The sequence below is a fragment of the Strix aluco genome, chromosome 1, assembly GCF_031877795.1.
Source record: "Strix aluco isolate bStrAlu1 chromosome 1, bStrAlu1.hap1, whole genome shotgun sequence".
In the NCBI taxonomy this organism is placed as follows: Eukaryota; Metazoa; Chordata; class Aves; order Strigiformes; family Strigidae; genus Strix; species Strix aluco.
The window spans coordinates 24,435,102-24,452,883 of NC_133931.1; the positions used below are offsets into that span (position 1 = coordinate 24,435,102).

At 39.4% G+C, this 17,782-nt stretch overlaps 1 protein-coding gene across 4 annotated transcripts in view; it reads left to right on the forward strand.

The window, feature by feature from the left end:
- STK3 (serine/threonine kinase 3) overlaps positions 1–17,782 on the forward strand; it is a 170,734-nt gene that overhangs the window by 131,821 nt on the left and 21,131 nt on the right. The window contains exons 11-12 of one of the 4 annotated variants that reach the window (XM_074815195.1): positions 4,118–4,206; positions 4,533–7,478. In XM_074815195.1, coding sequence (XP_074671296.1) covers positions 4,118–4,206; positions 4,533–4,716 — 273 coding nt within the window. In that variant the 3' untranslated portion in view covers positions 4,717–7,478. Of the gene's footprint in view, positions 1–4,117; positions 7,479–17,782 lie in introns of those variants that run through there. The other 3 variants (XR_012621986.1, XM_074815135.1, XM_074815127.1) reach the window with 3 other exon arrangements.

Consider the following 17,782-nt stretch of genomic DNA (forward strand, 5'->3'; position numbering starts at 1 on the left):
AGAGTAGAGAATTTCAGTGGGGCTTCTTTAGGTGTGACTGTGTGTTGAGAATCCATCAGCTTGTAAAAGAAATTATTCAATGTTATCTGGCTCTGGAGATGGTTTTGCTTTGTTTTTTTCCTTGCTTCACTTATATATTGTAACTCTCTCTAGGGATTAGGTTAACAAATACACCTTTCAGGAGAAAAGGTTTTTTCTGTTCACACCTAATTTTTCTACTGGAAAACTGAGTATGCGTACCCACTCTAAAAGACTTGTATGTGTGTGTAAAACAGATGCACACACTTTCTGAATATTATATATTATTGCACGTAATTGATAGATTTGTGGCATTATAACTTGGATTTTGAACTCTTGCTTTCTCAAACCCATGGATTACCTGGTGATCTGAAGGGTGCCAGTGAAAGCAAACAGTTTTACCAGAAACTCCATTCACTGAAGACCTCCGTCTTGGAGGTGGCCCATCTTGACACTAATTGCTGTCTGTTGTGTGGTTGTGGGTGTTTGATCTCTGAAAGAACGTGATTGATTCCATTATTTGGAGTGGCAGAAATTGAACTATCTATCATTGGTAGACAAATATGATCCTGATGACTGAATTGCTACAGTTTACAGCTTTTAAAAAGCTATCAAAATATAATTTAAAGCCTTTTTAAATTCCTGTAGCTTACACAGCTGAATGCTCTCCTCTCCCTTCCCATTAATGCCGGTAGCCCTAGTAGTTACAACAAGAAACTACATGGGAAATTATTTACGGCAGTTTAAATTGCAAACTGGTTGTAAGTGAAAGTAAATGAGTGCTGAGCTCTATAGGTTTAAGAATTTGAATCAACATATTTATCATGCAGGGGAATAAATTACATAGGAATAATTAAATATCTTGTTTGAGATATTTCTGCACATCTCATTTGATATATTTGCTGTTGCATTCAGTGTTTGGACTTCTGCAGGCTCTTAGGGTTTGTGAGGTAATATCTATAGCACAGACAGAAGTCAAGAAAAAATATTTTTAAATTTACCAAGGAGACATCCATGTACACGGACACACACACACATATCCTAGATTCAGCTGTGGCTGATTAAGTGGTTTTTGCATCTGATGTCAGATAGATGAGACCTTCATAACTCAGTTTTCAGTTTCTTAATGTCCCTGTTTTCTGTCATTTACTTCCTTTGAATATACCGAGCATCAGCCATTCATACAGATGAGTACTGTGGCTCCCTGGGTCCCCTGGGTGACGTGGCTGAGATCATTCTGAAACGTTCTTATTCTCTGGTTTTAAAAATTCATTCTCTTTATATTTTAATTTCCATCCCAGCTGTCTGTGATCTTTAAAGAATATTTAATTCTGTTTGCTGGCTCTGTTTCATGATTGAAATTTAAATAAAAACTCACCCATCACATTCTTCTCTGACAATTTATAAAAAAATGTTTTTCAGTGCAGAATAATTGTGTGATTGCATCAGTTGGCATCTATTCTGTGCAGTTTAAACCTGATGTCTCCAGTGGTGAATGAGAGGGAATAAATGGCTATGCAGGCTGGCCCAGAGTGGGTAGGAGACTTCATCAGTGGCAGTTCTCACAAAACATTTGCACATGAGATAATTCACAGTGCCTTCCTTAGTCCGTTTGCTGGTCCATGGAGCCCATGGACCTCCTGTCACATGTGCTAAAAAATGTGGGTTTACTGCTCCTCTTATCTGTGCTGTGTTGGGATCAGTTAAAGGGAGGAATCAGCACTGTCATCTCAAATCTCTCTGACACTTCACTCTAAAAGAATATCTTCACTGTAAAGCGTCTGTCATGTGCCAGTTACATTTACTAATAGGTTAAAAATTAAAGAGAATGGTGCATTTTTTTCTTTTCTTTCTCTGAAAATGGAAAGCTGTTTTTCTGCAAAAGTCTTGGTGACTGATGAATCATAGAATGGTTTGGGTTGGAAGGCACCTTAAAGATCATCTAGTTCCCACCCCCCTGCCATGGGCAGGGACACCTTCCACTAGACCAGGTTGCTCAAAGCCCCGTCCAACCTGGCCTTGAACACTGCCAGGGAGGGGGCAGCCACAGCTTCTCTGGGCAACCTGTTCCAGTGTCTCACCACCCTCACAGTGAAGAATTTCTTCCTTATATCTAATCTAAATCTACCTTCTTTCAGTTTAAAACCATTACCTCTTGTCCTATTACTATACTCCCTGATAAAGAGTCCCTCCCCATCTTTCCTGTAGCCCCCTTTAAGTACTGGAAGGCCACTATAAGGTCTCCCTGGAGCCTTTTCTTCTTCAGGCTGAACAACCCCAACTCTCTCAGCCTGTCCTCACAGGGGAGGTGCTCCAACCCCCTGATCATTTTTGTGGCCTCCTGTGGACCCACTCGAGCAGGTCCATGTCCTTCTGATGTTGGAGACCCCAGAGCTGGACACAGTACTTTAGGTGGGGTCTCATGAGAGCGGAATAGAGGGGGAGGAGCACACTTCTTTGATGCAGCCCAGGTATGATTCCCCCATCCTTTCTTGCATATATCAGATGGGAGAAATACAGTAAACTAGATGATAATTGCTTGGGAAGCAACTCTTTCCCTCCTAAGAAACAAAAGGTGTCATTTGTCCTTGGGAGAGACAGACATTGCTGCTGAGCACATCTGAGGTCTCTGGAACTCATACAGGTCTAAGGATTTTTGGTCCTGGAAGATATTTTGACATCTGGAGTTTAATTGTTATCTCTATTAGGAATCTTACAGTTAAAATGTTGTAGCATGAAAATGTGCATCTTTTTCCATATGCTCTTCTATGAATTTCTGATTTGCACTCCCTCTTTATTATGACTTTAAGTTATTTACTGTCTACAATGTAGTCTATTAGTAGAAGTCATAATGCTGGGGTTTGGACTGTATGTAGCAATATGTGTTGCTAATTTATATGCCTCAGATGCTGATAAAAATAAAGATCAAAAGTAGTATTTAATTCCCTAGGGAAAACAGATCAGACTGTTGATGGAAGACTGCCCTAGATTCATGAACAAAGTATTGACTCATTAGTAGGTTGATTCAGAAAATGTTTTCTTTTTTTTTTTTCCCCCCTGAGTTAGGTGGTGTGCTTGTTGCAGTGTCAGAATATTTGCAAACAAAATATAGATTATCCCTTTCCTAGGGTGAAATTATTTGTGCTATTTGGAACTTGTGGATATTTTTCACAGTTGGTGAAGATTAATTGGCACATAGGCAATTCTGACAAAAGAGAAATGCAGAGAGGCACTAGACTTCATCAGGAAAGAAATACATAGGCCAGGCAAAGGAACGTATTTCAAATGTAGATCCTTCCCTGCAAGAGCAGGTGGGGCAGTAGTGCCTGATGTGCCCCAGTACCTGACAAGACTCCAGCCTTTATTTGTAGCAGCCAGCAAGCCAGCGAAGTGATGTACTTGTTACATGACCCGTCATTTTTAATGAATGAAATGTAATGACCTGTTTAACATTGTGAGAAAATATTTTTAGAAAGAAAAGATCTTGGTCAAAAGTAACTCCCTCCCATGAACTCAGGAAATTATTTCATGTATTATTTAAACACTCTGTTAGCAATTTGCTTTGACTAGTTCTGGCAGCAGTCTGTTGGGGAAAGACAGGTGCCTTGTCATTCTTACCAGAAGGTACCTCTAAATATCTGTCAGACTGTTACTTTACAGCAGCTGTCTATTTTTCAGGCTTCTATAAGAGACTGAAGTTCAGTAAGAAGTATTTGATTAAGCAATATAATTTATATACATAAATATAATTGTGTATACTGTGGCGTGCTTTTTTTTCAGCCTAATGAGTTAAACTCCAGCCCTATATTTATTTGCAATCTGTTTGCAAGGTATGCAAAGTGATTTTTTTTTTTTTGTTTGTTAATTAAATGTACTGTGTGTGTTCCTGTTTTCATATGTTGTTAAATTATTTACTGCAGAGCATGCTCAGGCTTTTGGTTATATAAACAGTTAAATATGTGTATACATACACTCAAAGTGTGTAAAAATACTGCAACTGTAAATTAAAAGGTTATGAAAGGTGATGGCTTTCATTGTTGTTGTAGACAGTTTTTAATCTTTTTTGTGGTTCTGTTTTGTTTGGTTGGTTGTTTTACAGTTAAAGAATCTGAGTTTAGAAGAATTGCAGATGCGATTAAAGGCTTTGGACCCTATGATGGAACGAGAAATTGAGGAGCTTCGTCAGAGGTACACTGCAAAGAGGCAACCTATCCTAGATGCAATGGATGCAAAGAAACGGAGGCAACAAAATTTCTGAGTTTGTTTTACTTTCAGAGATAATACTATGAGTCAGTGTGGACACTGGTAACTTTGTAAGTCTGAAGGAATTAGATTATGAGAGTTTTCAAAAACCCAAACTTTTGAATTTTCCTTCACAACCAATGACAATTGGAGCAGTGAAAGAACATACATATGGTGTTCTGCAAAGGCAGCGAAACACATTGCCACTTGTTTATATTTTCAGATGTTTAATGTAATAAAAGTTTAATCTGTTTCTTCCCAATCTTTTTCAGGTGTATAGTGGTAACTTGGTGTTGTACATTAGGAGTTGTGTTTTGGAGCACCTGGAACGATTTCTTGATTGTGCAACACTACAGAGCCTTATGTTGCAATATATTTTCCTCCCACTTAGTAGCATATTTATTGTGTAATCTTTGGTTATCCTATTTATTTTATGCTTGTTTTCTTTTCTATTAGGAAGTATTAGGATAATATTGTGGTGAGCCGAGCCAGATTAGATAAAATTGGTATTGTAGTATAAGAAGCTCACCACTGTATTATCTTTTAAAACTCCAATTTCAGCAAGCATCCCAATTCAGGACAGCACTTGAATATGTATCCCACCCATTCATATCAGTAGGATTTAAGCATAAAATCAGTAATAGGCACATGTTTTTCTGCTCTCCTGAATCAGGGACTGTGGCTGTAGTTGAGCGATACAGTTGTTACGCTACAGAGCATTCTTTTAGAGAGTATTTCTGTCATTTTTACGCACACTGAATGATCTCTCATTAAACAAGAAAACAAGTGCCTAATCAGTTTTGATTTTCCTGTTATTCAGGAGAAGCAGTACTTGCAGTCACTCCTTCAGTGTAAATCTCCAATTGCTATTGCAATTCTGACCAGTATAAACCTCTATTTTGCACCGTAGTTTTATAATGAAGTAACAGCTACACTTTCTGGATATGTTTTTCATTCATTTAATTTTTTATCACTGTGTTGAGGGGAAAGGGGAGTTATTAGTGGTTTGGGTTTCGTTTAGTTTCACATTTTAGATACAAAGGGATAGTAATTTAAAAGCCAAAGAAAAAAAAATTGAATACTTATATATAATAAGTACTGAAAAGAAGCAGTGTTTTGCAGTCCTCTGAGGGTTTTGTCCTGCAATTGCTAAACATTCAAAATTCCTGTAGTCTTCTGTGGTAGGCTTTGGGGAATCACAAATGCAGGACTAAGCTCTTAATACCTTTTTACAAGTTCTTCTGTCTGGTTTATATTGTGAGATATCTAGTAGGTAGAATTTACAACATTGCAAGAAATATTTCAGACTTAGCAGAAAATGTGATCCACTTTCTGAACAATCTACTGTGTGCTCTATTGATATATTTACTATTGTTGCCTTTTGTGTAAATAACTTTACTGTGATAGTCATACTTCTTTAAACAATACAGCTGAAAAGATCTTTACATTCAACCTTCAGCTGTTAAACTCTTAATGGTGACTACTGTATGGGCATCCTCTGTTAAATGTTTTCTGGAAGTTAGTAATCATCTCATACCTCTTAATATTTACTGTCATCATGTGTGGACCATGTAGATGGAACAGTGCAGATTTTGGAAATGGTGCATTATATCATAAAGCTTATGCAAAAGAGAAACAGAAGTTTTTACAAGATCAGCATATGACTGCCATGCTGGGACCAGAACTTGGGTTTGAGCTGTATACAGCCACTGTTGTCATTGTCATTCTGTGTGTGTGTTTCTGTGCACACTACGCTCTAACATGTAAGCCCTAGAGTCAAATAAATTTTACCTGTGATTGTTAGAACATCCTTACCCTCAATTCTCTTCATATTTCTTAAAGTAATGACTATCCCTTATGAAAAAGAAGAACACAGAAGATCCATAAAAATTACTTTAGGCAAGATAAAATGTACCTGGTAGTCTTATGCCTCACATTTATAAAGTGAAATGATGTAAAGTAAAAAATGGTATAATCATATCACTGTGTCATTAGATTATAATCATAATGCAGCAAAAATAACAGCACCAACCTCTCCCTATTAGTACAGTTCTTATTTATTTAAAATGAATTTCTAATTCTTGAACTTCATTCTCAAAAACTCAAAGGGGGGTGTGTGTGCGTGTGTGTGTGTACATGTACTCGTGTAGGTATACACACATATATAGGCATATCTATATATATAAGAAAAAATATAAACCAGATTTAAACCATCAGGAGAGGAGCCTAGCTTGCCTTTTCTTGGTGTGCCTTTTAAGCAAAGTGTCATTGTCCAGACACTCTTGCTTGCATCATTAGCAGCTTTCTTTTCCCTTACTCTCTTAAATTTTTCCCACCAAAAAGAAGCCTTTGATTTTGAATAATGTGGCTTTACAGTGTAATAGCCCATGTAATAAAATGATCACAATTTTCATATTTTATGTGTTCTGAAAACTTTAGTAATGCAGTGCACTAAGGATGAATTGCCTATCCAGAGGGACTCCAGTAAAGGGCTGTTTTAGACTAGAGCTGTTGCACTCTGACCTGTGAAAGGTATCAGAAGATAAAGGACATCCTTTCTTCACTCCTGATCTGTCTGTATAAAAACAACTTGAATAAATTTTGTGCACATGTATGCACACAGGTATGGATTATACATGCAGCAGAAAAGTCTGAAAGCCATGGAGTAAAATAAAAAAGTAAACAAGCCACTTAAAAATGGGTGAAAAATAGCTTCTGATATACTGTAAACTGGGTAGATATAAGACGTTTGTGACCAAAGAATACTTTCACCAACTAATATAAAACTAGTGATGTGGTGCAGTCAGTGTAAGAGTTGTCTTTGGCTTCAGAAGCCAGTGTATTGGGCTCTAAATTATGTGCAAGTGTAACACATAGAAATAGGCTTTATACTGAGAGATGGATACAACTTATTTTTTCTTTCTTCTGTTTATATAAATGAATCAAATAATCCATGTTGATGACTACACATTTCTACTGGAGGATGAGCATCTCTGTAAAGGAAAGCTGATAGTACGATAAATAAGACATTTTAAAAGCAAGCCTTGCGGGAAATCTGATAGAACTACTGACAAGTTAACCTTCAGTAAGATTTTAACCAAGTAATTTCTTGTTTGCTTCTGACTTTGTATGTTTAGGTTTAGCAAGTAAAAAAAAATTTTGAAAAATCATTACTTATTACTAAACATTTGTAATAAAAGCTAATTTTTCATGTATAATTGTCGTCTTGTTGTTCATTCTAACTGAAGCTAAATTATGTTAATATAACCATTAATGTTCATTTCCATAGTCATCTCTCATGCTTTTATTTCCTTTCTGTAATGCTGTGAGCCCAGCTGTGAGTGCAGAAAACCACATCTCTCAAAGTCAGCACTGGAAAGGATCTTTCCAGCTCAAAACATTGCTGCAAGCTCTAGAAGTCTGAGGATCTCAATGGAAGAGTATCAGCCCAGTCTAAGGACAGAAGGCCTCAATCCTTTGTGGAAGTCTCTCTCTTGGCAATCTGAGATTGCTAAAGGCCTAATGCTGAGAGCACTGAGCACCACCCCAATACACTGGAAGTCTTCACAGACATCCTTTACTTGGAGATACTGGTGGACATCAGCAGCTTTAGGTGCTCCTTTGATTTTTCTAGTTTAGTGAGAACAACAGGTAGTGAATGGACCTAATTAGGAGAAGTGAATACATTTAATATCTCAGATTTGATGCCATCACCCATTTCTTTTCTGATTTTTAAAAAGTATTCTCTAAGAATTTGCCCACAAAGACACTTCAGTAAAAGGGACTCCTGAACAAAACTCCTTAGTGAGCCATGGTGTGTTTGAAGTGATGAAATTCTACTGCTAATCTGAATTAATCAGACAATTACTGGATATTATAATTATTACAATAAATAATAGCTTGCCTGTATCTGCCCAAGTATACTCAGGTGAGAGTGCACAGTGGCTCAGGCTGCTTCTCCATCCGGTGTGTTGAACTTCCAAATATAAATACGGCTCGTCGTGAGTGAATCCGTGCACAAGTATGTGAGAAGAGCCTTAGTCACCATTAATAGGCACTGGTGCTTCCAGGCAGAGTGTATACTGTGCCACTTCTGTAATCACTTCGTGTGCACGCTGGTTTATTGATGGGATATGATGAGGGTTACATTTTCTTTTTAAGTGTATACATGGTTATAAAATTCATTAAAAAGACTGACGATGTTAGGAAGTCTTTATTTCTTTGCATTCATAAACATTAAGGGCTCCAGCTTACTGTGGCATTACCTTCTGTACTTCCAAGGGCGGTGATGGACGTTCTGTCATGTCATACAGCTGGCTGGGAAACCGGCTTTGGGCCAGTTCTGTACCAGGCTGTGGTGCAGCAGTGTTATGCCCACTACTGCCAGTGAAAGGCTGGGCAGTGTGTGGTGTTTCTCACCATTGTGTTGTGCCAGGTGAAGTAATGGCTTAATCTTTTGGGGGAAAGCCAAAATTACATTGATGATTCAGTGTAAAATTATTAAGTTGCGCTTGGGGACTTGCCCTGTTAAGTTTGTTTTAAAATAACCTTTTCACAAAATGTGTTTCTCCTCTCTGTTTGGTGTATTCATGATGGAAGGGGGACTACCATTTACACGGTGTGCCCTTGTCCTTTTTTTTGTTTTCTTTTGTTTTAATTTTTTAGGGTTTTTAAAGAATATTTGAAAATTCCCCATATTATGCTTTTTCTCTTCCCCCTGCTCAGGAAGATGTATGTGGGCATTACGTTTAAGAGCATCCCCTGAACCAAGTGTTCTTGGGACGTTGTGCACAAATGCAAATGTTAGCAACAGCTTTTATTCTCTCCTGTTCAGAGATCACTGAAGTAAAGTCTCAGCTGTCTTGTTTTCCCTTCATTTGACAATATGGGATGTTAGAGTCTAACCAAATCTTTCAGAATATTTGTTAGTCCCAGACAGACTAGATATGAGGTACTTTTTCCCATTCTTTGCTTCACAAATTCCTCGGGATAGATTCATGCTTAGTTTCACTAGGCCTTGGAGAGTCTTCTGGGTTAGAAAAGAGCTATATTTGTCACAGAAACAGGAAGAAAGAAAGCATTAAACATTTTTTTCTTCGGGGAGAAAAGAAAAAGCATATGGCATTTGCCCCTGGCCAGTTTGCTTATGAGGCTACTATGGGTGTAAGGAAAAAAAATGCTGGCTGGCTGACAAAAGCAAATCAGGTAGTCATCTGTGTAACTTACTGTTCTATGTTGCTGTTTCACATCTGATTTTCTTCCATTCATGTTTATTGTCTTTTATGTTTCTGCTTTATTTATTCAGTTGCCACTTTTAAAGTTAGTTTTAATTTTTTGAAATGTTATAATTGGAAACATGCCATGACAGTGCCAAGTAAATAAACCTGGAAAAAAAAAAAACCCTAACTCACTGAAAGGGTGGTGTTTTCTCCTCCTTTCCTCCCCAATGCCTTTCTGGGGCCATGGAGGGTTTTGACTGCAGATGGTATTTGTCTCTGCATGGAGAGACTTTCCATGCTCTAACCCTGGGCAGACATGGGTGGAGGTGGTTTTGACGGGAGGCCTGAGTGAGCTGTGCACCTACTCAAGATGTCATGTAAGTGGTGTGCCCTGCTGGGAACCACGGTCCCCCTCCTACTCTCCTCCTCCCATCCCTCCCACGCTGCAGTGGAGACACTGAGGCTCCTGCAAAGTGTGAGGAAGAAACACAAAGCAGCAGCTACCGCTTTGCCGCCCAAAGCCTTAGCATGAATCTGGAAGCTGTTGATCAGCACCCGGGTAGCAGTGTGCTCAAACCAATGCCTGCTTTGCAGGAGCCAACTCCTTGTCTCAGGGCCAAGGCCTTGCCATGGTGGCAAATGGCTTTTGATGCAACTTTCCTTTGTTGGCAGAACTGCAGCATGGCCATGGCCCCCAGTGCAGACGCCCGCATGCCCACACCAAGGTATCTCAAAATCGCATTTAACCCTTGGAAAGGAAAAAGTTCCTTGTGTCTGTTTTTATACCAATGAGGGAGTTCCTTGTGTCTGTTTTTATACCAATGTACAAAAAATGTTTAGTGGCCCTTAGGAAATTATCTCAGTGCAGTGGAAGAGTCTGTAACGGCATCAGCCAACGATCGCTCTGTGCCCTACGCCAGCATGTTTCTTAGTCCAGTAGCACTATCCCTTGGCCTCCCAAGTTCTTGCTGTAGGCACTGGGTTTAGCTTTGCTAGAAGTCATGGTGGGAGCAGGAAGTTTTCACGTGCTGCAGGCAAACAGTCAGGGTCCTTGCCTGGTGCTGGTACTTCTCCAGTGCAAACAGGCCTTTCTAGAGGCCACAGAAATTTCAGAGGGGACAAACTGGACAGTAAGCAAGGGGCTGCCTGGAGTCAGGCAGCAGGAAAGCATTGGAAAGAATTAAACTAATCTGATTCTGGGCCCAAATGCTGGTTTTCTGTTTGTCACAATGGGAGAAAACAGTAATGGTATTTATTTGTGCACTGCAAACCCCAGCGGCCTTCAAAATTTTTTTTTTTAGGTGTCATAACTTCAGAAATCAGATTTGTAAATATAAATGGCCACATGGTAATGTATCTGGATATATTTTTCTCTGTCAAATTAATTAACCTGTATGTTCTTTACTAAAGACCCGGACTCTTCTCCCTGCAGGTATTTCTTCTGAGGACAGATATTTTATATTACAGTATCTCTCCCTAGCCAACTCTGAGAGGAACATAGCCCTCCTAGTCCTGTTTCTCCCCTCAGGGACAGTATTTAGAGCTGACCAGTGTAATCGTTCTTTCTCTGTACACAGGTGTGCGCAGACACACACGCAAGCACACCCCCTCTACCTCCTATTCATCCTTTCATTCCCTTGGTGTGACTGAAAGGACCGATGCACAAGGAGATGGCCGTGGCCCTCAGATGTTTATAACACTGCTTTTCCCCATCTTTAGATCTTTCTGCCGCTTTGCACTCCTCCTGGGCTTCCAAAGCCTGCATGGTTACTCTTAAGGAAAAACTCACAGCCAATACATCAAAGAGGGAGACCAAAAGCTTTTGATTTGATTTATCTGACACTAAGCCTTTAGTGTGATGCATCAATTGATATTTCATTTTTATTACAGTACAATGGGGTATACAGACTTAACAGCAAGAGGTGTCCTTTTGATCTCTCATCACACATGAAAACAGGTGTCATAGTCCAGAGATTATGGAGGTCAGAGATTATTTGAAGAAGGATTAAGTAGGGTTACCATTTTTCTTAGCAACCATATCCAAAAGCATGAGATTCTTTTTAAAATGCAGACCTTATTTCAGTCTGTAGATAAGTTGTATTTATTTGTCATATACCAATTTTCCCTGCTGAAACTATGGAAGAAGACTAGAATTTTTCAGTGTTTTGTATCAAAAAAATGAGAAACAAATCAAACTCTGTACTTATAGATACAATTAATAAAATAACTTTTTCTGAGTCTTCTGAAATCCAGGAAAAGTTTTGGCTTGTTTTTCATGTTAGTTGATCTTTACAGAATAAAGTTCTTGAGACCATCCAGAAAATAATTAGGTGACTGTGATTTATAGATGCATATAAATGCTTAATCCAAACCCAATTTACCCCTGAAAGTGAACAGAATTCTCTACTGCAGTAAGTGCTTGTTCAGTATTTCAATAAATACAGCTGAAATGTTGCCCTGACTCATTCCAAGAGTCTCTCTCATCCTGTTAGAAACTCTAAAACAGCCAGAAGTAACTTGGTAACCCACTATGGGCATGCACTAGAAAATGTTGACGGACTATATACCTGTTGTATTTTTTCAGCAACATCCTGCTAATTGCATCTACTGCTGATTGCTCAGCTTTTATAGAAATACATCAGCTTTTGGGACCATTTATATTCCACAGTGTAATGTGGCTGGAATCGATGGCAATAGTGTTGTATTAGATTCAGTAAGCCTAGATCTCCCAGTTAGTGTAATTATAACTCTCTTGTTGACACCTAGATGTTGAAACAGCCCCCAAATATGTAATTATTGGGATAAATAAGGAATTGAGGATTTCTATGATCATAGGACCAGCAATACAGTATCCCAACAATTAATGCAAATTTATTCCAAGAGTGGGTATAAGTTTGAAGCCTTTTAAATGTAGTTAACATTGATTTATTCAGCCCATCAACTGACACAATTTTTATACATTTCATAGCACTTATCTTCAGTTACTGCCTCCACAAAAAGCACGACAGTTAGGTCATATCTTGCAGCTAAAGTAGGAGGAAGTCTTATTCGCAAAGTGTTTGACTAATATTTTATTTTGTGGACAGATGCTGAAGTGTTTAGTTCAGCTCTTCACTCTAAAACGAGGAACAATGATTTGGTCATACTTAAGACGAGATTACTGAGCCATCCTCCAGCTTCTGTCCTGATTGGTGGAAACGAGGCTGCTCAGGGCTGGATGGGCACCGTGCTGCAGACCCAGGCAGCGGCCGTGTCCCCTCATCACAGCAAGCGACAGTAGCTGCATGGCCTTACTTTCCCAAAATACTATGAGGCTGCCAACTTTGTGTTTAGAGCTCCCTGTTGCTGACCCGAGTGAGGGCAGGGTATGCCTGACACCTCTGGTTGTGCTTGAAAATTTGGGAATCTGAACTTTGGTTGGTCCAGATCTCTAAATGAAACCATGCAAGACACGGCTGTCCTGTGCACTTTGCAGGGAAAGCATCTGAACACTCTTCCAGCTGTAGCTTTGTTTCCCATTCAGGTTTATTCTTTTCTGGACTGTATAGGATTAATGTTTTATCTAACAAGACAAAGCCCAAGTAAACTAATCTTTCATTCATCGTGGCTTTTTTCTCACCTTCTCTAGCAGGGTGGAGCAAAGCATTCTGCTTTTTCAGTTGTGCTTTCTCAGGATAGAAAACTGCCAAATATCTTGTTTCAGGAAACATTAATTGTCTGACAAAGCCTTTTTCTTCTATATTCTTGGTATGTCTAGACCTCTCTCTGAATCTAAAGGGATTCTTAAGAAAATCAAATGCACCTAGAAACACCTGCGACCCCCTGTTCCCAGCACGGCTCCCATCTCCTGGCATCTTAAATGGTGTCAATGCTTTGAGGCTCCTGCCAAGTGTGAGGAAGAACATGTGCATTTTTGTGTGGTGGTGGACGGGCCAGTGGAACAGCTCACACGAAGAGGTGTCCCATGTGCTCTCCAGCACTGCCCTGGTAGCACTGGTGAGAGCTCCACTATGGTTTCAGTTTATTGTGCTTGGGGAACACGAGAACCGGGAGTGGGGCTGCCCTCGCTAACAGAAGTATAAGGAAGAGTCAGTGCATTTTTGCCACCAAAAGCATAAGCAAAATTGCCCTATGTTTATAAAGCATTTCCAGCACCTCAGCTGAGAAGTCCCATGTGAAATCCAACTGTCAAACCTGATAGTTCATCTTCCAGGCTGAATATGAAAGGATCTGAGAAGGAGCCGCATCCTGACTTCGGCCGGTTGTGGGGGCCAGCCTTGCCTCTCCCCTGACCGTGCAAGAGAGGGGGAGACACAAAAGGGAATTGGATGGGGATGACCCACACTTCCTGCAGGTGCTTGCAAGCAGCACCAGTCTCTTTCCAGGTTTCAGTTGTCTTCTTTAGAGCGTGCTCCCACAGGGAATACTGAGAGCCACTTCACTGGAGAAAAATACATCCAGGGCTTCTTCCTTTGGCTTTTCGGGGTAGGGACTGAAATGTTAAGAAAGGATCATACTAGCAGCGACAATAGGAAGCTGTGCCTTGGTATGGAAAAAAGTAAAGAAACAACACAGAGAACAGATTTTTCCCAAAAGTAAACCACATTTTTGACATGTTATCTTTTGTGATACTTGGAAAACCTAACATACGGTGGTGCTAGCCCGCAATATGGAGTGCCTAGGCACTGGTACAATAGAAATAAATTAGAATTTACTTGGTAATGAAATGGCTGGTCATTAAAGGGGCTATGCTAGGGTGTTGATGTTCAGAACATTTCCTAGAATGGCACAGAACATGAATTTCAGAAATAGCATAGTAATTTAAAAGGACAGTTTTCACTGAGAGTTGGTGGGATTGACATTCCTAAGTCAGGAACTCCAACCACTCATTTTGCTGTGTTATGACCCCACCAGACCATCCGCTCATCTATGTCATGGGGGCTCCAAGAATAGCCACGTCAGGATACAGCAAACAGATAGAGAGGGTGAAGCAGGAGGTACAGGACTTCGGGTGGGCAGAGCAGTGGCTGCTGGTAAGCAAACTGTGATGTTTGAGAACCACTCATCTTCCAAATGTGATTAAAAGTTTTCTTTGAAGGTCAACAGTATAATCAGTGGCATAGTCTGCTCAGAACTACACAGGCTTGTGCACCACACAGAGCACCTGCGCATGTGGTGACAACAAGCAGATGTTGGACTGTGCATCTGAAAGTGGGCAGCTGTCTTGGGCTGCTTTAGATATGTAGAAGAAATTGGCAGATTTATAGCAGACTTTGTCCAGTCCCTGAAAAACTGTTTATTTCTGAACAGGGATCAGTGAGAAGCCAAACCCCATTGGTACCCTGAAAGAAAAAAAAGAGTGGGAGGTGCTGATGTTTCTTCTACACTTCTGTGAAGCTGAAATGTTGGATTTGTGCCACTGCCTCCTATAGCCAGATGCATGCATTTATCCAAGTAAGGACTTTCATGATTTAGGGTTGTGTGTAAAGGGTGAGGTGATGTCAGACAAACAAATTTCTACAGTGTCCAATAGGAGGTCAGTGTGAGTCTCAACACCTGTGAGACAATTCTCCATCCTCTGTACTAGCAGGAGAAATAAATACCAGAGCCAGACCTTTGCCAGCAGTGTCATGCTATCTTGGGAAACACTTTCTAGACTGTTTGAGGTTGCCTCCTACAATTGACAACCCATAATTTTATATATATGAGAGGTGAAGAGATCCACAGTCTTTAATGAGGGTGATGTTTCTCAACAATTTCAGTTATTGCTCTGAAGGCACAGACATCATGGCTGTCTCTGAATCAGCTAAGCAGAGAACTGTTTCTTTGAATAATGTATTGCCCATTGTTGTATTGTTAACCCAGTAAATTATTCTGAGGTGAGAAGCATAATCCTTTTTTTTTCCCCTTTTTTTTAAGGGAAAAGACAGAGTCAGTAAAAGATACTTCAGAAACTGGATGGGAATATTCTTCTAGCCCTGCCTAAATAGTGGGCAACTTGAAAATAAATTACAGATCAAATTAATTTCTAGTGTAACTTAATGGGAAGCCAGGTGCATAAACTGGGGAAAAAAAGAAGAATAACATGATGAGAAAATAATAGTTCTGACACAACACCTCACTGAGGGGTATGAGTGGTGACTGTGGGTTGAATGTTGTTTGAAAGTACCATCAAAGGTAGATTAAAGTCAGGAGTATTGTGAGAGGAAATGGATAACTAGCACAGCAAGAACAGTTACTCCAGGGGCTTTCTGCTGCTTGTATGTGCACAGCTGGGGCCTCTAAGGATGGGGGTTGTTTTGGAAGAGATGAAAGGTCATGTCAAGTTGATTTAGCACCCATAAGTGCTATTGGTATGTTGCTTAGTCCCTAATCTGTGAGGTAGAGAACAAGAAGCTTGCACTATTTGCTCAACTGAAAAATGTGGCTTCCCCACCACAACCACCAATTAAGAGCATTTTTTAAAATAGAAATCTAGCCTGATGTGTATGTTTAAAGGAAACCTATCATCACAATGAGATCCAGGCTTCTCTTTGGTTATAATATATACTCAGAATATCCTGCAACTTAAATCAGTTCTTAATCCCTGGTGAAATAGACTTTTTTATGCATTTAATTTCCATTTTGTGGCACAAAGCTGAGTTCTTGAGTGTGTTATACACTACTGAGACAAGAAACGCAGCACAAAGAGCACCAGATACAGTAGTTCCCTGCAGTCTCATAAAGTTCTGTACAAAAAAGTACAAATACTGGAGGTATTAAAGTTGGAAAATTAAACACAAAGTTCTTTGTTTTTAAGTTTGCAATGTGAAATAGCTCATGCTATATATAATATGTGAGGAAAAAACAGTCTGCTTTCAAAATGGATGAAGTAGTCTGCAGGGAAAGAGAGAATTAGCAACTGATGAAAGTAAGTGAATAATAAACCAGGCAATAATACAAAATCTGAACATACATAAAAAGCTTAATCACAGTCTATATATAGAGTTTACATCTCAGGAAAATAATGTAACATATTGCTTCTCAAGGACATCTCCGACTCTCATAATAGCCTAGATTTGTACTAGAAATCAAGATTCTCTAACGGTTTATTCCTGGCAATAAAGTAAGTTGCTTCATTTGAAATGTTACCATAATTCTCATTTAAGCAATTCAAAGCTCTCGGCTGAAAGAGAGCAGGAGCAGTGTTTTCACTGGTGCCAGGAAGGTGACTGTCACAAGGCAGGAGGAGCACATGCCAAGTGCAATGTTCTTCATTAAACTGCACATCCATAGTAAGCAGATTTCTGACCACAACAATTTTCAAGTTTCAAACACTGGAGGAAGCGGCCCATTAGTACTCTCATCCTTCATTTCTGACCCGCTGTTTTATAGAATTGAAGATGCCCTGCTCTTACAAAACAGTGATTGAAGTCTGGCAAAAGTACTGACTACTCAAAAAGTACACCACCTCTTCTTCCCACTGAGGCTTTGGAGAGATTGAATTTTTCCGTCAAAGTGTAAACATTTTTCTGTAATTTTTATTTAATGAGAGCTGAGGATTCTCAGCACTTACTGGCTTGAGCCCTGGAATAGAGGTTACTTCATAAAATGGCAGGAAGGGTGTGCCTCATTCTTCCTTACCTAGTTATTTTGTGGGAGCTAAGACAACATTACTTAAATCAGAACAACTGTTATCCTCCTCAGTGAAAAATTCTGTTAGTCATAAGCAAATATTAAAACTGCTGTACAAAGCAATACAATACCATACAATGTCAGCTCAAACAGATTAAATCTAAGCAGAAGTAATGCAGAAAAAAAAGGCTACATCCCCTAGGATAGTCAGGGGAACACAACTTGCAAAAAGAAAGCTAAAAGGAAGCTTGGCAGGTATAATCCCATGAAAATAGGCATGTAAGGGCATATGGTTGCTGTCTATAAATACACCATGCATGCAAACACTAAGAGGAAAATGAAATATTTAAGCTAAAGAACAGTGGTGGCATGAGAAAAAAAAAAAAAAACAAAAACAAAACCACACCAAACTGATATAAAGCAGCCATTAATAAAATGATGCTAAAAGTTGCACAAGCTTTGGAGAGCAGCACAGCTCTGGAATGCTCTTCTGGAGGAGGGGGGAGCAAAAATCTGACTACTTTTAACATGGAGTTAGTTAAGTTTATGAAGGGAATTCCTATGTACTGTGTAAAGTCATTGTCATGATAATAAGAACATATTAAATTTCAGTACTTTATTTATTTAGTGTCTTTGATCCAAAGCACTTATATAAAAAAGCAATAATGAAAATTCCTTTCAGCCAGTAC